This window comes from Limanda limanda, chromosome 12, assembly GCF_963576545.1.
Source record: "Limanda limanda chromosome 12, fLimLim1.1, whole genome shotgun sequence".
Taxonomy (NCBI): domain Eukaryota; kingdom Metazoa; phylum Chordata; class Actinopteri; order Pleuronectiformes; family Pleuronectidae; genus Limanda; species Limanda limanda.
In genome coordinates, this window is record NC_083647.1 from 9,319,207 (window position 1) to 9,345,421 (window position 26,215).

Below are 26,215 nucleotides of genomic sequence, written 5' to 3' on the forward strand. Positions count from 1 at the left end.
TATTGGAACATTTACGTTGTGGCTCCCACTTTAGTAAAGGTGCTGTCCTGACCCCCTTTTCACCATGGAGCCTCTAACGTTCCTTCTCTGCTCACACAGCTGCAAGGTAAGCACCTGTCAGGAGACTGCAGAGCAACCCTCAACCCTCCAACGACAGGAAACACACATCTCTTGAGTGTGTGTGTGCACAGACACCACATCAGTGTGCCTGGCTGTGAGTTAGTTAGAATAAGAGAAGCTGGTGATGACATCCTCACACCCCAGGCTCCTGTGGTGAGGAATACACTCGATGCTAAAAAGCTCCTTCAAATGAACAACTATTAAATAAAGAAGATCTCTATGGCAGCAAATCTGACTTTATTGGACGTTTGAAGAAACAGCTCATATTTCGAGAGGTGAGTATCAAACTTCTGATTCTGTTACAGCAGGTTAGAGATCGATAAATAGATGGCCAAAAATGTATTTCCTTGTCATTATATGTTTTAGAGCAAATATTTTTGTTAATCAGAAAGATTGTTTTGATCTTTTGACTTTTGTACGAAACACATTGTATTTTAAAAAACGTCGTGTAGAGAGGAATAACATCCACATCCAGAAATAATGGCCACATGTTACTTGGAGACATTCTTTTCTTATATTTCTGATGATGGTTTAACAAAAAAAGTTAAAAGCAACACATATTCACATACTGGGCATGTTATTGTCTCTGCTGATAAAACTCAATATTACAAAAACGACAGGACCACATGATACAAATATTTTGCTTTCTCATTGTAATAAATGAAAGCCTGTATCTTACTAGTCCAATTTAACGTTTAAGTTCATAATTCAAACAGATGAGAGATTTCATGGACATACAGGTTTGTAAATTCATACATACAGTGTATTAATGCTAGATAATATGGGTAAAGTCAATTAGGTGTAAAGAACAAATGCGAATTTGAACGTTAAGTACAAAACTGTTTGTGTGATGTTGATGCGACATCAAGAAACCTAAGATGAAATGTCTTTTTTCTATAAAAAAAAATCACATAATAAATCAATTTATCAGTCCACAAGCTTCACTGATAACAGACAACAAGTTATCTATGCATGAAATACGACATTTTAGTTTCTCCCTGTCTCTTCCTGGTGCCATCAATATAGAAGATCTATGTAAAGATATTTTGATTGAATATTTATTTAAGCCTCGGAAACACATTGAGGAATAAGACCCTCATTTACAATGGTGCCGAGGGTACAATAAGGAGTTGATACATTGAAGAGTTAATACATTGAATAAATAAGAATGAAATAAATATGCATATATATATACAGTAATACAGGGTATAAAACAAATTTTTCGGTATAAAATACTATGGCCAAGTCAACTAGCAGTTACAATCACTGCAGGAGAAGTCAGCTTTAAAGATATATAAACATATATATAGAAATCAAAACTAAATGCACACATATACATATATTCATACATACTGAGGTCGACAATGATCAGTCTTATGGACCTCACTTACTATCTTCATTGTTATGATACTTCACAAACAATAACAGGCAGCATATTTTGAGGTCATCAGCTGCAGGTCGTGTAGCCCCTCAGTGGAAAATGCTGACTTTGTTTGCGTGACTCCCTGAGTGTAGGCCAGCGGGCGTAGGAGTGCCGATAATAATAATAATAGCAATAATAATAAAGAAAGACTTCCTCATAACTCTGTGGTTCATGTCTTTAGCTCTCAGTACAGTTGGTGGGTGGTTATTCCCGGGTCAGGCCTCCTCCGATTTTTCTCACGGCTCGGAGCCTTTTGGGACAGAAGGCCGCTGCGATTAGCCCACTGACCCTGTTCCACGAGGGCTCCAATGGGAGCCAAGTGAGCTTGAGAAAGCCATTTTGTGCAGCGCAACACAGAGCAGAGCACGTGAAGACATTGGATTACACAAGATTAGCATTTGTACAGTTTTATAGAGCCTATTATTCAGGTCTGAATCAGAATTAGAGCATGTAAAGGCAGGTGATTTGCAGCAAAGCAAGTGGTCACATTTATTTGTGGGGTGTGGTGTGCATGTACATACGGAGTCAAAATAGTATCTAAAATGAAAACTTAGAGTCGTTGTTTCTTAGATTAGATCATTATTTACCACTGAGCCTCCATTTTGAGGCGATGCCCTCAGTCACAGCCAATAAGAGCAGTTTAGGGAAACTCTCTTAATTTTCCCCACTTACAAATATCACAGAGTAACAATTAAAGTGAAACATTGTTCATTGTTATTCATATATGATGTTAACCTAGAATATTGGAGATATTTTGGAGATTTTTTTTCATTTGTAATGATATATATTATTACATCAATACTTGAACTTCTAAATTGCAGAAAAGATGGGATGTAACTGCAGTTCGGATTATTCAGACACTGACTGGATTGAGAACTTGGATGAAATCTGTGAACACTGCAACTGTCCCATACCTCCCCAGTCAGGCAATCCAGTAAGTCAACTGTTGTTTGTGTACCTATCATGTTATTTTTATTTTTATTTGTATGCACATGTATTTATGTTTGCACACATTGCAAACTGAGTGCATGTGCAAGCTCTACATGAGTTGGTTTGGGTTATTTGGGTCGATAACTATAAATGATAACTGTGAATAACCACACAGGAGAAAGTATTCATGTCAAATAACCAAGATAGTTATGAAATACAACCTGCTATTGTATGTCACGGCCCAGATAAGTTGTTATAACTTACATACTGTGACGGAAATGGTCTCCTGCCTGTATAATTAAATGGCAACGAAATTACTCCCCTATTGTTGTTTGTTTCCTCGCTGCGAGTTAGATGTTTCATTAGATGAGGAATAAAGGAGAAAACCACCTGCATGTGCCACAGTGCAGAGACATTTTGTCTGGAAGAAAAAAACATAACCGCTAATAATTTATGGCGTTAGTTTTTTTTTATTGCAAATGTGAACATTCTATTATATCTGTTGTTATCACCTAAATATTTTATTGCTCTTTGTAAAGCTACAAGTTTGATCTTGTTTTCCTTTTGCCAGTACACAGATCAGCTGATTCCTTGCCATTCACAACATTCACCCCCCACATCACCGTTACCAGGTAATAACATACAGTGCATTTTTCTGTGTCTGTCTCTGAGTCTGGTGCATTTGTCGATATTGTTACTAATATGTAATATGATGAAAAAAAACAAACTAAATCAATATTTATTATAAAGTCTATGATCAGAAATCACAGATGTACTTTACAATATGTGAACAACATACAACACTTATTATTGGTATCAGGGAAACTTCACAGTAAAACCCTTTAATAGGGGTTAACAGAAATGGATGAGCGACAGACAATGAATCGCTTTACCTGGTTGGACATTAGCTGTCCTACATACAGAGAAACATTAATAAAGCACAGACTTCAAATACATACTGAGTGTAATATCTTCAGCTGTTTCAGTGTAATGTATTATTTGAAGATGAATTTAATGCACAATGAGATAATACAGTTCATACAATGACTAAAGATTATTTAAAAAAGAAAATGTTCCTTTACTTTCATGTAAATTCAAGTTTAAATTCATTTCACATCTACTCAGCTCCTTATAATTCGTATTTCCTCAGTAGCCTTCCAGCAGATGTTAAATCTCCCTGTAGTTCATCATTTGTTTACAAATTTTTTATGATTTCAGCGTTTCCCCCTTCCCCCCGTTACTTACATGAACATAAGATGGGTGGGTTTAAAATGCTAAGGTGGTATATGATAGGCTCAAGTACAATATCCTAGGTTTGGATTATTTGTTCGCGAGGTCATTTGATTTCTGCAGGGTCAAAACCAGGACCCACATTTCCTTTGGGAATGCATTGAACTTTATTTTCAATTTAAATTGTGTAAGGGTTAACTAGCGTATCTACCCCCCCCCCTTCCGCATATCATCTTCCTGTACTTGCAGTATTCTTTTTCTGCTACGTAGTATAAAAAGCAAATCACTGTGAGTCAAAATTCGTTCGGAAACAAGATAATAGGACTCCACTGTTCAAGGAAACAATTCACTGCTCAACAACAAAATAAATGTCTGAACGCCTTCATCAGGAAAAATCTTTAATAAGATAACTGCAAAAATTTGACTTGGTGGAAAATGTATTATTGAGTTAAGATTCTGTAGATACGCCAAATTGTCAATATAAGGCAATCATCACACATTTAACCCTTCACATGGGATGAAGCAAGAACAGTGGCCATTTGTCAATATCATAGGAATTTAAACACAACATAAAACTATAACTGATTTTGATTGCTAACCGAAACTTTCCTGATTAAAACAGTCCCCAGTGTATTTCACCTTAACTAATACCCAACATCGCTTTTGCAGACAACCTTGTGGAGGCCATATACAGCTATGAACCCAACCACGATGGCGACCTGGGCTTTGAGAAGGGAGACAAACTCAAGATCATCAGCAAGTAAGCTGCGGATATATCAAATATAGAAAAGCTGCAGGAAACCAGGTTTCAGCTCCAGATAACTGTTCACCTTCAACAATCTTTCTAAATGTGTCACAGCGTGTATGCAGCATGATAAGCCATGTGCATCCTGACCAGAGACCACCTGGGTCCTCAAAGAGGCCTGGTTTGAGGTGCACAGAGTGTATTCACAAGGCCCCTGGTTTGTTTTCTGACAGGAGACTTAGCTGCATTTCAATCGAGCTCATCTTCACCCAAAGTTTCTTTTCTCTCTATACTGACACAAAAAAAACTCAAATGGAAAAAGATAAAATAAACCACATGATTACATCATGAGTTGAAAAGGAAACGTCTTAAGGACAGGAAACCTACAATCAAAGAAGATAGGTGTAAATGTCAGGCTTACAGACCTGTAGTGCTCTACATTTTTTGGAGAAATTAAAAGATGACTTTATGTATATGAAAAAAGTTTATTTGCCTTTATTAGGGGATCCGGCCTGCATCCATTCAGCGTCTGTTATTAAGTGTAAACAAAACAATTTTTTTAATATATAAAATATATAACCTGGGGCCAGGTTTACACAAATACGATTGAGCAGATACAGTAAAAGATTAATTAGAATTTGTGTACTGATTATGTAGAGTTGGCTTGTCAACAGTTTCATAGCTGGGTGGGGTTTCCTGAGGAGAACTAGGACCTGTGTTTCCAAAATCCTGACAGAGGTAGTTATAAAAAAAACTATTTATATTATTAACTATTTCAACCAGTCTACTGACAGACTCCAAAGGTTTAACGTGGTTAAAGATTAAAAGTATCTATTGAAGGTTTCTCATTTCTCAGTGGATTTCCTCTGTCCCTTGTGCTGATATGTAAGGACAGGCATTTACCTGCCAACAAAGTGTAACATGGTTCATTTCAGGCAGTGATCATTTAAGTAGCATAAAACGCTCTACGCCTGTGAGAACCACTTTGAAGCTGCTTTCTGGTTTTGTAGCTTTTCATCCCCCATAAGGTCTAGACTGCTGTGAGGCATCACAGACCTGCAACTTACTCATGGTATCATTACTGTCTCCTCTGACATCCAGGGAAGACCCGGAGTGGTATCTGGCGGAGTCACTCACAACAGGCCAGCAGGGCTTCATCCCACACAACTTTATTGCTATGACCACAGTGGAGACTCAACCGTACGTCACACAGGAAACATAATGATTCTGTTCTCATCTCGTATAGTGCATGCTGTGTCCCTGGAGAAAGGGAAGTGGTTAGTTAAAAAAAAAAGCTTCACACATATTCTGTGTGCTTGTGCTGCAGGTGGTTCTTCAAGAGCATTTCTCGAAACGAAGCCATGAGGCTCCTCCTCGCTCCTGGGAATACGCAAGGCTCCTTCCTGATACGAGAGAGTGAAACAAGCCAAGGTGAGCTGATGGTTTTTGTCATCAGAGCGTTGACTCACATGTTGTCGATACAAAATCAAATTTTCCATTTTGCAAGATGGTTTCACTGCCGGAAATGTGAATATGTTTTTCCATTGTGACATTTGCTGAAAGGTGCTAAAAGTAGCAACACAAAACAATCAATGATGGTGTAAGCACCAGTGAGATCATGCTCCTCGAAAAGTCTCGTCTTGTTTTCACTGGCAGGGTTTCAAAAATGGGCGGAATGATTTCCCACAACTCCTTCCTGTCTCCAGACTTAATTTATCTGTTTGACTGTGAGAAAAGACAACGTAGGAACATTCATCTACATTCATGTCATCCCACCATATATTTAAGAAATGCGGCATGAACAGAGGAATGATGACCTCTCCCTCTATGTGCCATAAAAGACCACTATGAATTGTCTGTCCTTACTCATCTCTTAGGACTCTACCACGCTTATCTTAGACAGTGAAATGGTAAATATTAAACTTGTGGTTTTGGGGGTCAGGAGCCAATTCCATCAATCCTTGGGAACCATCATGTCGCCATAAAAATCTTCAAATCATTATCTCTTTGAAGTTGCAGAAAAAGCAACGCAATCTATTCTCCATACATTTTTAAAGAACCCGTTTTTTAGATTTTCTTTCGCTCTTGTAGCTCTTACCACATCCATTGGTACACTGCAAACAGGAGCTGCTCATTGCTGGTTTAGCGTAATAGAAATAATGTTAATTTGCCAAAATGTAAAGCAAAAATGCTTACAACATGTAATGTGGTGGCCCACAGTAAACTGACTCTTTTGCAAGACTTCCTGTTTACATCTACTCACCCAAAGAATTACGTAAAACTCCAAAACTTAGATCATGATTATCGTCCAAATCAAGTTGGGACCAAGAATTATAATAAAAAATCCATCAACCTTTTTTCATGTTGCACGATAATATAGTTCCGGTTTCATCTATCAGTGAAATATGCACACCCGTTCACATAAGATTGTGCCTCTTCTGTGCCCTAGGATCTTACTCCTTATCCATCCGGGACTTGGACCACAACACAGGTGAAGGAGTCAAGCACTACAGGATCCGCAACATGGACAACGGTGGCTTCTACATCACAGCCAAGATCTCCTTTAGCTCGCTGAGGGAGCTTGTCCAACATCACACGCGTGCGTACAGCCTCTTGAGGAATGACTCACTCGATTACAGATCACTGTACAGGGTCCCCATCTGAATTCGTTTTAACCCAGTTTTCTCTCTCTGGCATCCAGGCGAGACAGATGGACTGTGCACAAAGCTGGGGAAGCCGTGTCAGTCGAGGGCACCGCAGAAGCCTTGGTGGCAGGATGAGTGGGAGATTCCCAGAGAGTCCCTGAAGCTGGTGCGCAGGCTCGGAGCAGGACAGTTTGGAGAAGTGTGGATGGGTGAGTGTCAGAGATGATGAAAGATGACGGAGGGAGACTAAAGAGCTGGTGGTGGGTTGAGGGATAGAATATGTAGGTATTATTGTGTATTTTTCCAAGCATTGACAATCATTTTGCACAGATTCAGCTAATGTGCGAAGCCTGTTTGCTTGATCAATTTTGGGCCAGAAAGGTTTTTTGTAACACAGTTACAAGTCCTTACTGGTTAGCAGGGGAATGACGTGACATCACTCAAACTACAATCATCTACCTTCTCCGTGACCCTTTTGGGAGGAATTGTCTCTTGAACAATACTTGCTCAAATGCATATTGTTATTACGGAGTATTGCGTCAACCCCCTTATTAGTCATTTGCAGGGGTATTTTCTGGTCAACGTCTCAAACAAACCACTGTGTTGGAGCTAAACATTGTCAGCCATGGAACTCGTCACAGCCACTTTCTATTTACAGGATCGTCTTGCATGGCACTGTATTTGTTTCACTGTTCTCAGCCAAACATTGGTCTGTGGACATATTTGAATAATGGGAGTGTAGTGGACATAATGGGAGGGCAGTTGACTTGAAGATATGTGATAACCATCCTTTATAGTTTCCACTGCCGATACAAAATGATGGAGCACAATGGAATATGATTTTATTCCCGGTATTGCTACATGTAATGATAAGATGTTCAGTGTAAACATGGTGTTTACAGTGATGCAGTGATAGAGTGTTGTCAGTAATGTTCAGTAAACATCCTTTGTCAAGGACCTGAAGAGCTGCTATAATGGGTGTAAGTGTAGTCTTGTTTTAAACAGTGTACTTCAGAGACTGACTGCTGTTTAAATTGAATGTGTGCTTACAGGAGAATACAATAATGACAGGGAAGTGGCAATTAAAAAGCTGAAGATTGGCACGATGTCGGTGGAGGCCTTCTTGGCTGAGGCCAACATGATGAAGAACTTGCAACATCCTCGCCTCGTCCGCCTCTTTGCCGTGGTTACCCAGGAGCCGATTCTTATTGTGACGGAGTTCATGGAGAATGGTACGTCCAATATGTTTATACAGTGCACCAGTATATACAATATCTGTTGTCACCGGGAATGTTACACTTAATTGATAATACCAAATGTAAAAAGAGGATTCCAGATCACTGAAAGCCTCAAAAGCAATGGGCAACCTGGCACCAGGGTATTTCCAAGAAGTGATTCCTCATTTGAAGGTAAATTAAAAAGAAATCCCTCTGTAATCATCCCAGCTTACTGCCAATTCAGTTTAGGCAAGGAAAATATGTCTAAGCCTGCCTGGAAAAACAATTTCCTTAACATCCAACCCCTTTTTTCTCGAACACGAGAGAGTGTCGTCAGGGTGAGTTCTGTGCCTGCAGTGAAGACAAATAGTGAGTGTTATACTCTCAGGATCAAACATGTTGATCTGTTATCGGACGCTGGCTGGGAGAACATGTTTGAACAAAAACTGGGCTGCCCCATTTCGTTCTTCACCTATTCTTCAGTCCAGTGACTCATGTTGAATGAGCTGAATGTCTTTTGATCACACAACCACAGCTGCCTTGCAATTTATCTGAGTTTGATATATACGATGTGAGATAAGATGCACATTACTGCAACTACACAGTATAATTATCTCCCATGATTGGACATGAATGCAGCTGCAGTTGCAAACCTAAATAAGGGAGCAGCAAAGCGTGCTGCTCTGCTGAAGTGGCCCGGCTTCTGATAGGCTATTTTCAGCTTCTCCTCATGACCCTCCCGTATTCGCTACTCTGTGCTAAAATGTTCAAACGCAAACATGAACTCTCACTTCTTTTCCGGACCCTTCCAAACTGTTCACTGGTGTTTACTCACCAAGGGGAAGTCTCTCCTGGCCAGTCTGAGATTAGGGGTGTTAAAAAAGGAGAGGGTGATTCACCATGTTATTGTTCACCGAGACCCCTGATGAGAACTGGCCGCCGTCCAGAGTCTGTATTAAGGCACATGCACAGACACATGAACACAAGTGTTGGAACACTATGAAGCATTCTAAACAATGACAATGGCAGTTTGATCAGTATCTTGCCACTGGATCCTCCTCTTTTTCTCTTTCTTCTTAGGCTACGTAGAATTACACAAAATCAGAAATATAATTGTACAAAAACAGGGACTGAAGACGACTTTCCATATTACTGCTCGATGCATGATGCCACAATGCTGCTGTCATATCGTCGCTGAAAAAAGAAAATGTATGACCAACATAAAAAATACATAAACAAACAATTGTTTCGCTTAAACTTGTTAACTTTAAGTTAAACAGTCTTTATTCATTTGTCTGTTACCGATAACAATTTTCTTTTTCCAGTGTAAGTATAAAACACATCTATTTCCTTTTAACCTGATTAGTCTTTTTAATTCTTCTTCTCTGGGAGAAACAATGATGAAACGCATAGAGAAACGTTGTCACAAGCACAACACCAGCCCCACAGCTGCAGAGAATGGCGTTCCTTTGTATGGTCTTGTATGAGCAGCCTGTAAACCACCAGCAGTGGTTCTACATGAGGCTGCCTCTTTGTCTGGCATCCACGTGTGGATGGGACACAGTCGTGGCCTCTGTTGTCAGGAGAATGGATTGCTCGGAGTTCCCATCTTTTCGGTTTCTTTTTTTATCAGAGACAACAAAGATGGAAAAAGAACAGGCGTGTCGTCCCAGCTTCCCTTTGTGACCTTGACAAAGAGTGCTCCTCTTGCTCTCAGACTTCAAAAAGCAGTCTTCCGGACTTATGCCTCCTCTTTCCTGGCACAGTCATTCCTCTAAAAGTATTTCCTTTGGTTGGCCTTTGGTAAGCCGGTATGCAAAGGTATTGTCCTGTCCTTATCAAGCTCAACACAGACCTCACTGTCACAGATGATGCATCAGCCTTTAATGATGCTTTGCGTACTTCCTCACGGTGTTATGTTCCCTGATTTGAGCTTCTATTCTGGTCTGTCTATATATGTCTGTGGGGAATCATGATGTTTTTGACATGGGGACATGTCTTTAGTCTTCCGAACAAAGCAAGACTTCACTTTTGTTTTCCAGTTGATAAAACTGAACCCTTGATTGTTTCTTAATCTACTTGCTCCTGCATTTGTTATTTTCAGGAAGTACTAAATGACTCCTGAGGAGATAAAGCTTGTATATGATGTCTTACAGGGAGCCTCGTGGATTTCCTGAAAACAACGGAGGGAAGCAGTTTGCCCATGAACACTCTGATAGACATGGCATCTCAGGCAAGACATTTCTCATCTTACTATCAAAGTTCTATATTCGCTACACTGCATTTACCAGATAGACTTTCAGTTATTCTTCACTTTCCATTCTCCCAGCATGAACCTCCCAGACAGGAAACTGGCCTCTGCTTTGCTGAAGCTTACACTCAACACGAATCTTGTGACAGCAACACAGCTGTGTGTGCACATGTGTGTATTATGAATTATGTCAGTCTGGACACTGTGGCAGAAATGAAACTGTGCTATTGCCAAACAGTCCTAATAAAGGACAAATTCACCAATGTCTTAGACAACACTATATTTTTAAGTTATTCACTTAGGTTCCAGCGTTTGTGTGATGCGGATTTTTCAATCAGTTTTTCAGAATTTGTCTTGTTTTCTTTCATCATGATACAATAAGATGCTTTCAACCGCTCTACCTAAAACAACTCAGTAGAGAGTTGTCCTCCACCAAGGCCAAACAGTCCCATTAATAGTCCTCATTTAAATTTAGTGCATCCAGCTTTTGATTTTGGATCAGCAGCAAATTGCACACATTCATAGATATCGGGTTTTTTTGTTTTTTTTTATCAAGATCCATGAATTATCCCTGAATTGTTCCTAGATTAAAAAAGAACGATCTATGTTAAAGAAAGTTGAAATAAACATATCCTGGATCCACAGGAACATTTAAAGGGTTACATTTTGCTAAACCCCTTCACAAAATTTGATGGAATTGATTTAGTATTTCTGCATAATCCTGCTAACTAACTCACAAAGGCAGACTAAACTAGAATCTCCTTGGTGGAGTAATAGGGTGCCCTGTGATAACTCTGCCAAGAGTGACAACTATTGAGAATCTCTTCCTAGTGAGAGTTAGTGTTATGCATTTACGTTCTGAAAAAATAAAATGTTGTCGGTTATATCAAATGTTTTGAGATGGACGCAGATTGCAGGTTAAAGTAATACTGATGACTATCTGTTACACAGCCAGGCTCCACAAAGTCGCTCTTGGCCATTTAACTCTGGTAAAACCACAGTTTGGTGTATTTACAGTTGTTGGTGGACTTTTCAAACTAGCTTATTCCCAGTGTTTTCAGTCTTAATGCTAAGTTTACGTACCAACTGCTGGGTCCTTGGGTCATTTTTAGCATACAGACACAAGTGTGGTTTCAATTTACTTATCTTACTTTTGCAACAAAGCAAATGAGCAAAAACAGGTCTATCTTTAATGTCTACGGCCTATGACGGTTCATCAAGAATCATGTTCCACACTAACGTTTACCTTCAAATGTTACATGTCGGTAAAGGAACTGTGACTTAAGGTGTGGGAACGGAAAACACAACCACAGGAAGATAGACTGAAGTTACAGAGTCTAGCAAGTCAAAGGCTTCTTCATTCGGAGTAGACAAATTCAGTGAAGCCTCAGAGCTTGGAGCGGAGAGGTAGAGTTCCTGTAGATGTTTGTGGTGATAGAAAGATGCATCCAAGCCACCCAACCTGCACTGTAGACATATGTGGTGAAAGCTCGAAGCAAGCAAGCAACTATAACCATAAAAATTCATGTGATTAATAACCGTTCTTCTGCTGCAGTATTGGAAAGTGTGTCTGCACAGATTCCGGTCACAATCAAATGAATGGAACTGGTAGTAAAGATTTGTCAAGGTGTCTGAGTCATAACGACTGTGGGAGTTTGTCAAATACCGCGCAGAAACACATGTAGATCTCAGCTTTCTGACAAGACCCTCAGGACCAATCACACCTATGTGATAGATTCTTGTGACCTGAACTTTATACACACCAAGACTTTCATATTTGGACCATGAAACCCGGATATAAAACCCCAGATAGGTGTGGTTGGTTTAGACACCAGACAGACAAGTTTACTCATTCAATAGACACCCTGTGAGGTCAGCCTCTGTGAAAATGACTTGTGCAGATTTAAATGAGTCTGTGGTGAGGTAGAGACAGGATGACATTAAAACACAGAGGGTGACAGGTTTTAGTATCAGGAAGTGGCGAAGGCACAGCTGTGTACCTGGGTGGAGTGTGTAGGCAGAGCACGGAGGTAGAAAGGGTAAATGAAAGTGACCTGAGGAAATGGTAGACTCCCAGGATTGGAAATATTTCAGTTCATCTGTCCAACATTAAACACCGCTAAAACACAAAGGTACCTAACAGCCAGGTTTTTCAAGCTTTAACACACATAGACACACACACATTGATGGCTTGTCTGATGATGTGCTGTCCCCTGCAGGTGGCAGATGGAATGGCCTTTATTGAGCAGGAAAATTACATCCATCGAGACCTGAGAGCTGCCAACATCCTCGTGTCCCATGAACACATCTGTAAGATTGCAGACTTTGGACTCGCAAGACTCATTGAGGACAATGAGTACACAGCTAGAGAAGGTAACAATAACACACAGGACAAAAGATCACTTAAATCACACTATTACCCCTGGAACCTTTGTCCAAGCTGTAAATTATTGTTCTTTTTTTGAAAGGTTAAAATAAGGATACGTTAGATATCTATGCAGTGGCTCCACCTAATGTCTCTTCTCCTGTGTTCATAGGTGCAAAGTTTCCCATCAAGTGGACTGCCCCAGAAGCTATTAACTACGGGACCTTCTCCATAAAATCAGATGTGTGGTCCTTTGGGATCCTCCTCACTGAAATAGTGACATATGGACGTATACCTTACCCTGGTAAACACATTTACTGTATTCTGTCTAGTCCGTCACAAAATAATTTTAACTCTAGTCTAGCTAGTCTCTAGATTATAATTTCGATTAACATTATATCAAATGCTTACCCGTTGTGCAGGTATGTCCAACCCAGAGGTGATCCAGAACCTGGAGCGGGCCTACAGGATGCCAAAGCCAGAGCACTGTCCGGACGGGCTTTATAACATCATGGGCATGTGCTGGAGGGAGACCCCCGACGACAGGCCCACCTTCGAGTACCTGAGGAGCGTTCTGGAGGATTTCCTCACTGCCACAGAGAGGCAGTACCAGGAAGATCCCTGCATGAGCAGAAAGACATAAAGGCCACTGCAGTCTTGAGGGTGATGCTGGAGTTTGATATATACCTTTAATATGATAGAATACGAACTGAGATCTAATGAATAAAGGTACTTTATTTCTGCATCAAAATTATCTGAAGTGCCCGACTGAGGAGGGGAGGAGTGATCACCATGAAGAAAGTGAGGACTGGCTGATGCTCTCCTGGTGCTCCTTTTATATATCAACATGTATATACTGTCCAACGGCTGGAGCTGTGTTTTACATTTTCTGTTTAATAAATGTTTTAAAATTCACCTTTGCATGGATGCTGTTTATTGTTTGATTAGAATCAGAAGAATTCACACAATTTAAAACGCAGCACAGTCTATCGGAGGGGCTGACTTAGCTTCTGTCACCTGCAAAGAGGATGAAACAAAAAGTAATGATTCATAAATTGAACTGCTGCCAAGAAACTGTTACATGGACAGATAGACAAACAGACAGATAGACATATGGATGGATAGATAGATAGATAGATAGATAGATAGATAGATAGATAGATAGATAGATAGATAGATAGATAGATAGATAGATAGATAGATAGATAGATAGATAGATAGATAGATAGATAGATAGATAGATAGATAGATAGATAGATAGATAAACGGATAGAGGGATAGATAGATAGATAGATAGATAGATAGATAGATAGATAGATAGATAGATAGATAGATAGATAGATAGATAGATAGATAGATAGATAGATAGATAGATAGATAGATGGATAGATGGATAGATGGATAGATAGATAGATAGAAATAGAGATAGATAGATAGATAGATAGATAGATAGATAGATAGATAGATAGATAGATAGATAGATAGATAGATAGATAGATAGATAGATAGATAGATAGATAGATAGATAGATAGATAGATAGATAGATAGATAGATGGATATATATATATATAGAGAGAGAGAGAGAGAGAGAGAGAGAGAGATAGATAGATAGATAGATAGATAGATAGATAGATAGATAGATAGATAGATAGATAGATAGATAGATAGATAGATAGATAGATAGATAGATAGATAGATAGATAGATAGACAGATAGATAGATAGATAGATAGATGGATATGTTGGTATAGAGGACCAAAATTACATAAATGATATGGATATAATTGGCTAAAAGTTGTGCCCTCCGTAGCTTGGGGCCACGGACTGAGTCGGCAGAGTGACTCTGTCGCCCCCTGTCGACAGCAGACGACACCCGGTTCATAAGACCCATACAAAGTGTCCGCCTCTCGTCGCTGTGTTGTCTCCCGGTGTGTGAGTGTGTGAGCGAGCGAGAGGCGAGACGCAGCCTAAAAGACCAAGATGGCGCTCACTTCCCAGGGAACAAAGAAAAAAGTTTGCTACTATTACGACGGTGAGTGTCTGTGCTGTTCTGCCGTGGCTCCGCCGGGGCTCGGGTCGGTGGATCCGCCGCTTGGCGCCGACAGAAGGTCGCAGCTCGACTTCACCTCATGCTAACCGGGCACGCTAGCTAGCACGGTTAGCTTCAGCATCGGGCGGCTCTCATCAGTCCGAACCAGAGAGCACACACACCGTTAACGAGCTAATTACATCTACCCTGTTTCCCCAAATGCTCTGTTTAATCCCCGGTGTGTTATTTAGACGTGTATCTACCAGACCGCATCACTTAACCCGGGTTAGTTATCGTCGCTAGCTGGCGTGCTAACAATGGGGACGCGAGTACTTCATTGTCGCCGCAATTAACACTAAGCTAACATTAAAATGGCCCGTGTCGCTGCCTCCACAGCAGCTTGTTCCAGCCGCTTGTTCTCATCTGTCTGTGCACGGTGATGAAGCGTGAGTGTGTGCGTGTGCAGTGCGCGGAGTTTCATAGAGATTTGATTTCACTATTTTATCTGATCGGTCTGATCATAGCGATATTAGAATATTGATTAACACCTCCACTTATATTTCCAGTGCATCATGTGATGCATGTGGAAACGCGACTCTTGTTTACTTGCATCTGTTTTGTTTTTTTTGGAGGCAAAAATAATCCAATATCGTGTGTTTTCTTTCTTTTCTCATTTCAGGCGATGTTGGAAACTATTACTATGGCCAGGGCCATCCCATGAAGCCCCACCGCATCCGCATGACACACAACCTGTTGCTCAACTATGGCCTCTACAGAAAGATGGAGATATACGTAGGTTAAATAACACAAACATTTTGCACAGCCAAAGCACTCATACCTCCGCTAATGACCAATATCCAGCTTAAATCCAATCAAGCTGCACACACTTAAAGATATAGTCCCCTTAACATGCCTCATTTTTTTTCATCAAGGTCCATGAACTATTGGTGAAAGTGTGAAAAAATGCCTTATGGAGCCGCACCTAAATTTAATGGCCTCTTTCCTGACCCTTGTCACATTCCTCCACCAGGTATTGTGGTCTGTCCAGTAGTTTAAAGCGTAATCTTGCTCACAAACAAACTAACCAACAAACATACAAGTGTAAAAAAACATAACCTCCTTGGGGGAGGAAATCACTGGACCTGCTTTTCCCATGTGTTTTCCCTGGACCTTCATTTTGTCCTCTTGTGTTTCAGCGTCCGCACAAAGCCAGCGGAGAGGAGATGACCAAGTACCACAGTGACGACTACATTAAATTCCTGCGTTCAATCCGACCTGACAACATGTCTGAGTACAGCAAACAAATGCAGAGATGTAAGTTTGCTAACGATGTAGATAAAGTTAATCACAATTTGTAACTTTACATGAATGGAAATATTCTTAATGCTTAATTTTGTGCGATTCCTTTACAGTTAATGTTGGGGAGGACTGTCCGGTGTTCGACGGTTTATTTGAGTTCTGCCAGCTCTCAGGGGGGGGCTCTGTCGGTAGGTTTATTCTGCTCAGACACACATGCTGTGCCGTCACTGCCCTACTAATCTGTTAAGTTTGGTATTTGAATCACCCTGTTAATTCTTGCCTTCTCGCTCTGCTGCAGCCGGGGCTGTAAAGTTGAACAAGCAGCAGACGGACATCGCCATCAACTGGGCCGGGGGCCTGCATCACGCCAAGAAGTCTGAGGCTTCTGGGTTTTGCTATGTCAACGACATCGTCCTGGCTATTTTGGAATTACTGAAGTAAGAGCAAAAGCCCTATAACTTGAGTACATGTTTCCCATGAGTAGATAGTACTTGACATGGTTGTCCTAAAGGAAATCCTCATGGGTCAAAAGCAGAAGAACATAGGTAATATTTCCTCTCTTTTTTCCTCCCAGGTACCACCAGAGAGTTCTGTACATAGACATTGACATCCATCATGGCGACGGCGTGGAGGAGGCCTTCTACACCACAGACCGTGTAATGACCGTTTCCTTCCATAAGTATGGCGAGTACTTCCCTGGCACAGGAGATCTGAGGGTAAGCCTTGAATTCTTTTTTTGTTTTGCACATATAAGCCATGAATTCTTTTTTTGTTTTGCACATACAAGCCATATTGTCCCAGTTATACTAAAGTTGATGTTTTTCTGCAGGACATCGGTGCCGGGAAGGGTAAATACTACGCTGTGAATTACCCACTGAGGGACGGGATTGACGATGAGTCATATGAAGCCATATTCAGACCTGTAAGGAAATACAGATTTTTTTTTTTTTTTATAAAATATTTTGGAAGTTTATGTATCTATGAAGGGTCATGCACATTTGAAAGTGGATGATGTTGTTTGTGTAGATCATGGCCAAGGTGATGGAGATGTACCAGCCCAGTGCTGTGGTTCTGCAGTGTGGAGCCGATTCCTTGTCAGGAGACCGACTCGGCTGCTTCAACCTCACCATCAAAGGTGAGTTCACTGAAAATGTCTCCTCATGCAACAGAAGTCTGTAGTTGTCATGGTTAAAGTTCAACTGAGAAACGGAAGTGTTTTCTAAAATTTTAAATTGTCTTCATTCCATGTTGTGTGTTCAGGCCATGCTAAGTGTGTGGAGTACATGAAAAGCTTCAACCTGCCCCTGTTGATGTTGGGTGGGGGGGGCTACACCATCCGTAACGTGGCCCGCTGCTGGACGTATGAAACTGCTGTAGCCCTTGATTCCTCCATCCCCAATGGTGAGTTTGTCCGATTCTTCTGTGGTGGCAATTGTTCATTAAAGGCTGTGTTGTATGTAGTGCTGTCATATGCATAATTCATGGTTAAATATGATATGATTTGTATATAATGACAAAAGTATGACAAACTCACTAATCAGCCAAACAAAAAGACACATTATGTTGAAACGGCATTTAAAATGAGGTGATTGGTTTCACCTCTTGGATTATTTCTCAAAGAACTTTAAAAAAATACTATAACATCTATTTTCAGACGTCTCTGTCACTGTGATGTCATAACATTTCTTTGTTGACATTTTATAGGGGGTCATATCTAGACAAGGAATAAGAATATCTTGCAGCTCTGTTATCAAACCATTGACAGTTGTTGTTTTTTTGTCAGATGCATAAAAATAGTTTTTAACAGCCTCTTATGAACATTAACATTATGTAAATGAAAGCAGAACCTTCTAAGTAGAGGTAATAACAGATTTGAAAACACCTACTCTCCACTCCACAGAGCTCCCATACAACGACTACTTTGAGTACTTTGGGCCGGACTTCAAGCTGCACATCAGCCCCTCCAACATGACCAACCAGAACACCACCGACTACCTGGAGAAGATCAAGTGAGTCCATGATGGTGCCATTCAAACTGTTCATGCGTAATGCCTATTTCACAGCATAATCTGATTAAGTCCTCACCAGTTACAGCTTCCATGGTTAATTGTGATTGACGCATGATTAGTAAAGGTTAAAACACTCTATCTTCCAGGCAGCGCTTGTTTGAGAACTTGCGAATGCTGCCTCACGCCCCAGGAGTCCAGATGCAGGCCATCCCAGAGGACGCCGTACATGAGGACAGTGAAAACGAGGAAGAAGAAGACCCCAACAAACGCATCTCCAGTAAGCACCGCTTGCCCTCATCATTTCCTCCACTATCATGCAGTCCTCGCGTCATGTCCTGATTGAACTCTGTCCTCTGATAACCCACAGTCCGTGCTCACGACAAGAGGATAGCATGTGAGGAGGAGTTCTCTGACTCTGAGGATGAAGGCGAAGGAGGCCGCAGAAACGCAGCCAGCTTCAAGAAAGCCAAGCGAGCCAAGACAGAGGGGGAGAAGGAGGGAGAAGAAAAGGAGAAGAAAGCTGAAGAGGAAACGAAAGGTATCGATTCATTTTTATTTTCATATCACCCATTTTTTTAATATGAGATCACATTCACTCAGTACTTTTTCGATCCTGTTTAAAAATCTTTGATTCTTTTATTTCATAGAAGTGAAAACAGAGGAGAAAGTGCCGGAGGAGGAGAAAATGGATACATCAAAGTAAGTTTTAAAAAATCTGCATACATCTATTGACCTTGGTTTCCAGGGAGTTGCTGATGGGAACAGCAAATAATTTTCCTGTTTGGTTCTTTAGGCCAAAAGAGGAATCCAAGACCCCCTGAGGTGCTCAGCCCGAGAGATGCCAGTGCAGCTGATCAGAACGGATCCCACGTTTTTTTCAGATCAAACATCATCCCAGGCTGCGGCTATGGAAATCAGTGAAGGACTAAACCTTTGTATTGAAACATCCTTCTCCTTGAATAGGAGGAGGCTCTTATCATGTTTTTCTAGGACAACTTTTCAACTTTGCTGTTTATGGACTGGCGGTTTTGAGTCTTGTTTTGTTTTTTGTATGCTTTCTCATTTTTGTTGTCAATCTTTTGAAGCGGTGACACTTCCTCCTCCTTTTGTGAAGCAACTCTGTAAAAAATTGCTTAGTTACATGTGCGCTTTTATATATCTGACTGATTTAATTTATTTAAATCATAGGTATTTTTGGCTATTCTGTTTTACTATGTCTTTCAACCCCCACTTTAGCCCTGTGCCTTTTTGATTATGTAGTTTAAGCATGTTTGTACAATAGATCTTTTTCTGCATTACATTTGTGTCACTGGTCTTGCCTGTTAAGGTCACCAAGAATGGTTAAGAGGGTCATCTAAACCTATATACCTCTTACATGTCATTTACATTCTTATATTTTAGGTTATGATAGGACGTATCCTCTGACACATTCACTTTTTCTTTGTTAAATTTATGACCCAGAATATTAATAATGTTTTGTGTTCAGTATTATGCTGAGGACTTGAATGTCCAATATACTGTGTAGTACTATACAGTATATTTTACCATCCAGCAGTACTGTTTAGTACCCAGTGTACAATATGACACACATGCCAGAATTCATTCATTTGTTGTATATATTTATATTCTGATAAACATAAGCAAAAGTGTTCCACATGAGATCTCTAATGTCATTTAAATGTGACTGACTCTGGTGTGTGTTTTTTTTAAACAATAAAAAACTGCCCTACAAATATGTAAGTGTTATTTTTTTATTACGTATTAAAATGTGATGTCTCATTTGCTGTCTGCATTTTAATAAAAAAAAACATTTAAAGTCAAAATACAGACGAAATTTATTTTTATATCAATACAAACAAAGTCACATATTTCAACAGTATTTGATCAGATAAACAAACTGATGTAGAGGGAAATACAATATCGATGTCTGACAAATGTCCTTTTCAGACATTGAGTGTGTAACAGACGTAAAATACAAAATCTTCACAGAGGAACCCAGCAGTTTACAACCTATGTCATTAGGTTAATCCTGTTCAGAGCCACTGGCTCTGCACGACTCCAGTGCTGCCGTCCAGCAGCTCGTCCTGCTCCACTGGCTCCGCTTCAGCATCAGTCTCAGCGTCAGCTTCAAGGTCTCTCTCTGGGTCTGGTGCCGGCGTCGGGGTTTCGATTCTCCTTTGGATTCGCACCTGAATCAGACGACGAAATGTGATGTCACAGAGAAGCCAATTAAGTTCATGACCTCAGCTTAGCTAATGTACTATGTTTGTACAATATCCCTAACCTAACATGGGTACAAGAATAAATGTATTAAAGTTAAGATTTAATTCAAGATTGCTGTTCACATTTTCAGTCTCGGGGAAAAATGACAAGTTGGAGAAAAACTTTTAAAACACTTTCAATTCCTTAAAAACCAGGCACAACATTTACGGACATTATATCACTCCAGATAAAAGTGTAAATGGTTTCCTAGACTGAAAAGGTTTTAAATAGTATGTTTGGTCGTATTTACCATATATTTGTGAGGACTGGGATTAAAAGGAACAATGATGTTGAATAAATGCAGCCACTGTTCATGATGCTGGTGCTTGAATATCCAACCATGTGATGATGAGACAACATGAGATGAGGGACCCAGTTACCACACTGTCCTCCTCAGGTTTGTCTCATCAGCAGATCTAAACCACTGTCTGTATTGAAGTCAATGTCACATTGATATTTGTAGACAGTCTGAGTATTGGATGGGCAACTGCTGATTTTATTTGTAAAAAATACAAACCTCGTCTTTAGTGAGTAGATTGTAATTCAGCTGTCCTTTGATTTGTCTGTTTGTCAGCAAGATATTGCAAAAAGATCGCCATGAAACTTGGTTTAAAGATGTTCTATATGAGTCAGAGAGGAACCCAGCTGATTGGTGCAGCTATTTATGAGTTTTTGAAGTTTGGTGCAGATCCACACAAAAGATCTAGATCCAGAGGCAATTATCTGAACGATTCAGGTGAGGGGTGAAGCCACACCAAATATTTTGACGTCTTTGTCTGTGTCTCAGGCAGTTTAGGGCTCAGTGCCTTTCCAAAACACCCTTCAGCGTTGGGGCTGGTGAAGCCAAGTCTCGAACCACCAACCTTCTGGTAAGTGAACGACCCACTCTTCCTCCTGAGCAGCCCACTATAATGTGGCACAGGAAACATAACACACTCTATGCTCTCACACACCACAAACACACATGCAGCAGGTCTATCTAACCCTAACACTGTGGACAGAGTCGGTGCTCTGCCGGTGACTTACCCTTCTCGCCTGGACTGGCTCCTTCCTGCACGGACACAGGTAGAGGAATGAAGTGCAGGCAGCGAAGCAGCGGAAGGAGAACACCGTCTCCACCACCGACATAAAGATCAGAGGCACCCACAGAATGATTGTTGTCGTCTGATGGAATGAACACACAAAAAATGTCCAGGTTTTTACAGCAATTCAAGTTATTGTAAAAATAATCAATTGGTCAATATTTGTGGTAAACTTACATATACACGAGTGGGGTCAAAGGGGCATTCGTAAGTGATGCTGGAAGAGTCAACGTCTTTAACAGAAAACTTGCAGTGAGTTAAAAGCTCCTTGCCGTTGTTAATTATGGCTTTTACAATAGAAACAGATAAGGCCAGGCTGGAGGCAACCGCCAGGAGGCCGGCCAGGAGGGCGAAGACCAACAGGACCCACATCTGTGAACACAAATAACATGACAATATCTTTTTGAGTGTATAAAATAAAACATATATAATATATAATTGTCCCCTCTGTGTAAATTGTGGCCCCATCATGGCTCCGGATTTAGAAAAATCCAAGATCAACCAACGTGTAAAAGGGAAGTAGGAGCGTGAAGCTGATACAACATGTATGCAAATTCCTTCCATTCATTTAAATAAAGCACACCATGCGTTCAGTGCAACACAAAGGGCAAGTCCCGACAAGAGCCGGTAAATGACAGATGGAGGAGGGAGAGCTGTGTCACAGAGGGGAACAGTTGTTTACCAGGATCCTGTTCCTCTTGTTTTTGGACAACACAATGGCGGTTATCCCTCCTATGATTCCCTGAGAGACACAAGATGTCACAGGTTCAGTAATCACAGACAGATCATACATTACATGATAAATTATACATGATGCAATAATACCACTCACAATGGTTCAAGTTATAGATTAAAAAAGATATAATACATAGAGTATAACCTGCTTATACTATCTTAAACAAGTATGTACAACTATTTTAATACATTATCCACTAATATCTTCTATTGCTCAAAACCATAGTCTGCATATAAAGATGGACAACATGACAGCTGCCAAAAAGTGAAGCTAAAGCATCTTGTTCGCCATCTGGTGGTTGGCTGCTGTATAGGCCTTATCCCGTCCACCTCCATGTTAGTGGACGGGATATGGACCATATAAAAAGTCAAAGTACATGTCAAATACATTTTCAAAAGATCACTTTAGGTAGGTCTTATCACACCGATGTCTGTTCAATGTTTATTTTCCATTCAGTTTAGTTTTAGTGAGTTATGTCATCCTCCGCCCAACCAATCCCAGGATTCATTGATCAACTGTTTTTTTCAAAGTGGTAATGCCACCGGCAAGCAATGAGAGGCCCAACACCTAACAAGGGGCATTCAAATTTTCTTAGCATGTCCAACTTCAGCTCTGTTGCTAGGTAACAGCAATACGGATGGGATGAGCTGATGACACAGATAATGTAAATCCTCTGTAGACCACACAAGTCTCATTTGGGTTCAGATCTCTTAGCCTACATGGGCCAGGAAGGAGGCGATCTCCGTTGGCAAGTTAGAATGAGACTTCCGAAGGCTGCAGCACCTGAATTGAGACACAGCTTCTGGCTTCTTATAACCAAGATGGCGGCGTTTGTATCCAGGATATTACCACTGTATTTCTGGACAGTGGGAGGAGGTTGTAACTCATAGTCCATCTTTATGTAAAGTCTTTGGCTAAGCCTTAAACCTTAAAAGTAATACCAAATAACTTCTAAGTTCCTTTGTGCTACCACTTACCATGAGGCCTGCCACAATGGCCAAAACGTTAGAGATGGCGTAGACCATGGTGCGAGCCTGATGGTTACCGGTAATGTGCCTGAGCACAGCGCCGTGCACCAGTGCTCCCAGAAGGAAGTTGACGTGGCCCACCAGCACCAGCCCCAGCCCCATCTTCATCAGGGCTTTGTTGTCCTTGAGGCTGGCACAGCATACTCCTACAGGAAGAAGAAATATGTCATTTAGACCTCATAAACTCAACTCTGTTATAAAATATAACGTTCAAACGACTAAATAGTGATTGCATTGTAGGTTGTGTTCAGCAGCCTGTATAGTCAGAGTGAAGCATGAGGCTCTAATGTAAACACTTGACAGGAGCCGACTGAGTAAACAAGGTGAAATAAGAGCATGACCATAAGTTTATTAAACATCATCTATTATACAGAACAAGCTGTAACTGCACCGACAACTTGGGAGCTGACTTGACGTTGTGGTCGCAGCAGAGCGAACAGGAAGCTAACCAGCGGTTAAGCAAACCATAGCAACACTTGAGTATATAAGTATGTATCCCGCACCCCTGCAGAGACATCTGATGATGTCATCCACCATATAGCTGCTGAAGCTATGGTGACAATTCAGAGAGGGGAGGGTAGGGTCTCGGGGGATTGTGTTGCTCCACTATTAAGATCCATTACCTCTGAGGGGGAACATGTGAGCCCCCTACCCACCCTTAAAGTCCACTTCATGTCCCCTCCTCCCTCAACCAAACAGGACAATGGTTTGGGCGGGGTGTTGAAACATTAACTGCCACAGTCAGCTGGCCTGGGGGGGGGGAGGTCAGGTGGAGACATACACTGGATTCCAGCTCGGTTTCATTTATTCCTACAGGTGGGTGCTATGGAAACACCAGCTGTGTTTTTGGTCATAATATTGTATGTGTGATGTTTGCGACCATTTAAGTGCAAAATATCACATACTGAAAAAAATCAGGAACCCTATAATATGATATATATTATTTACAGTCTCTACAGAAATTCAGCAGCTAGGCTTTTAGCTGGACTGAAGAAATATGATCACGTCTGCTGTTTTGTTTTTAAATTGGCTCCCAGTTTAAGGTTGGGATTAATTGATTAAAAAAAATTCCTTGATTACTTTTAAGGCTCTTTATGGCCTTGTCCCAAATCTTTTAATATCCTATTCACCTCTGTGGAGTTTGTGATCTTCAGGTAAGGTTCTGCTGCCACTTCCTGAATTATAGGCTGAAAACTATGGGGGGCAGAGCATCAGGGTCCTAACTCTTTGGAATGAATGGTCTGAGGAAATAAGACTGTCTGTCTGGGGTAGTGGCTTCTTTAAGTCTCAGCTAAAAACGTTTATTTTGAAGGAATATTCCAGAATATAATTGTTATGCCGGGTTATTATTGCTCTTTCATCTGTTTATTATACTCTTATTATTAACATTATTCTTTAGAATCAGAATTATAATTATTTTTCATGTACTCACTTCTGTATTTTAAACAGTTGTTGTGTTTAAACATTTTCTATGAATAGTTGTTATTATTCATATCCTGAATGTGTATTCATAAAACGTAGTACCTCTTCTTTGTTATGTTATATTTTCTGATAGTTACAGTTGGTCAGCGTTTTTCTTTCCTTCTGTTTGGAGATCTTTGATACTTTTGACCTTATTTCGTTTGTTTTGTAAATACAGGAAATACAGCACGAATGCCACTGCTGTATTATGGACCTGACCCATCAATAGCCCATAATCAATAATCCTGTGCAACAGATACCCAAAGGTTTCACTTTTATTTAGGGGAAACTTGGAATAAAATAGTACACACACACGCACGCACACACACACACACACACACACACACATAGAGGGAACATGTAGGACAACTATGTCTCTTCTCTGAGCTCCGTTTACAACTGAACAGACCACGCCTAAAACTTCTGGCACACAGGACTCACACTCACCACACAACACGCACACACACAACATGTCGCATTTCAGTGAAACTAACCCATTCGAAGTGAACTTACCTAAATAAACCATGATGGCTTTACGTCCTCTCCGCTCACATCAGTGTAAAAGTTGTATTAAGTCATCTCCGGCAGCTTTTTGACTGTGTGCAGCTGTTGGTGTGTCCCTGTCTTCCTCGACTGACGCTCACCTGCACGCACACACGCACGCACACAGTCAAGTGTGCGCATGCTCCTACCACCTACCTGTACACAAGCTCCGCCCCTTTACCTTTAGTAACGAAACCGGTTTTATGTTTACTACTTTGTCTCTTATTTGTTTCAGATGAAAAGATCCGTTTTTAATGTTTCATGTCTTTACAGTTACTCATACTAACAACTTATTAAAGTGTTAAATCAGTCTATACCTTATGGTTTACATATGTATAACCCCCCACCAGGTTATAGACTGTGGGTTGCTTCACTCAAGTGTTGGGACATCATCTTGGCACAGTCTGTTCAGCTGGTTTATCCTCACCACATGTGCCCCACTGTGGTCCCTCTTCTTTTCAAGGAGATTAAATCTAAGGTATTAAGGATTCAGGAAGGATTTGTTTTCCCTTTTCTTTAAATTACACATTTATTCATTACTATTTCTGAAGTTCATCAATTCAGTTTGATTCAATTACCTTTATTTATCCATTTCATTTGTGTAAAAGCATCAGTGCATATCGTCCTGATATAGTACAACCTCATACAATATACTGCATACCACATAAAACATACAATATACCACATACAGTACAACATACAGAATACCACATGCAACATACAAAACACAATATACAATTTTCGAACATCCAAAGAGTAATCAACATGCATAGTGTTAAAACAATAGATCAGCCTTTCATGAGTCTGATGGATATCTGCACAAAGCTTGAGCTTCTTGAG

The 26,215-nt window shown here is 40.5% G+C and overlaps 3 protein-coding genes across 4 annotated transcripts; 2 read left to right on the forward strand and 1 right to left on the reverse strand.

Annotated features, from left to right (window-relative positions):
- Positions 1 to 242: 242 nt before the first annotated feature.
- On the forward strand, positions 243 to 13,841 carry lck (LCK proto-oncogene, Src family tyrosine kinase). Its single transcript, XM_061082558.1, has 13 exons — positions 243 to 395; positions 2,365 to 2,477; positions 3,045 to 3,105; positions 4,373 to 4,463; positions 5,550 to 5,648; positions 5,776 to 5,879; positions 6,898 to 7,047; positions 7,150 to 7,302; positions 8,146 to 8,325; positions 10,467 to 10,543; positions 12,781 to 12,934; positions 13,099 to 13,230; positions 13,349 to 13,841. The coding sequence occupies exons 2-13, from the start codon at positions 2,370 to 2,372 to the stop codon at positions 13,567 to 13,569; spliced, it is 1,530 nt and encodes a 509-aa protein (XP_060938541.1). The 5' UTR covers positions 243 to 395; positions 2,365 to 2,369; the 3' UTR covers positions 13,570 to 13,841.
- Positions 13,842 to 14,834: 993 nt separating this feature from the next.
- Positions 14,835 to 19,998, forward strand: LOC133015334 (probable histone deacetylase 1-B). 2 transcript variants are annotated; one of them, XM_061082509.1, is made up of 14 exons: positions 14,835 to 14,958; positions 15,635 to 15,747; positions 16,152 to 16,269; positions 16,368 to 16,442; positions 16,553 to 16,691; positions 16,829 to 16,970; positions 17,084 to 17,176; positions 17,281 to 17,389; positions 17,515 to 17,655; positions 18,155 to 18,263; positions 18,410 to 18,540; positions 18,631 to 18,801; positions 18,911 to 18,962; positions 19,057 to 19,998. In XM_061082509.1, the coding sequence occupies exons 1-14, from the start codon at positions 14,907 to 14,909 to the stop codon at positions 19,082 to 19,084; spliced, it is 1,473 nt and encodes a 490-aa protein (XP_060938492.1). In that variant the 5' UTR covers positions 14,835 to 14,906; the 3' UTR covers positions 19,085 to 19,998. The 2 variants fall into 2 exon arrangements, with proteins under 2 accessions (XP_060938492.1, XP_060938493.1); XM_061082510.1 differs by lacking the exon at positions 14,835 to 14,958 and adding an exon at positions 15,888 to 15,985 and having other exon boundaries at positions 15,679 to 15,747.
- A 134-nt stretch (positions 19,999 to 20,132) lies between these two features.
- On the reverse strand, positions 20,133 to 25,460 carry tmem54a (transmembrane protein 54a). The gene is made up of 6 exons (XM_061083289.1): positions 25,346 to 25,460; positions 23,321 to 23,517; positions 22,290 to 22,349; positions 21,785 to 21,979; positions 21,552 to 21,689; positions 20,133 to 20,452 (listed from the first exon to the last, which is right to left on the reverse strand). The coding sequence occupies exons 1-6, from the start codon at positions 25,356 to 25,358 to the stop codon at positions 20,297 to 20,299; spliced, it is 759 nt and encodes a 252-aa protein (XP_060939272.1). The 5' UTR covers positions 25,359 to 25,460; the 3' UTR covers positions 20,133 to 20,296.
- Positions 25,461 to 26,215: the final 755 nt, after the last annotated feature.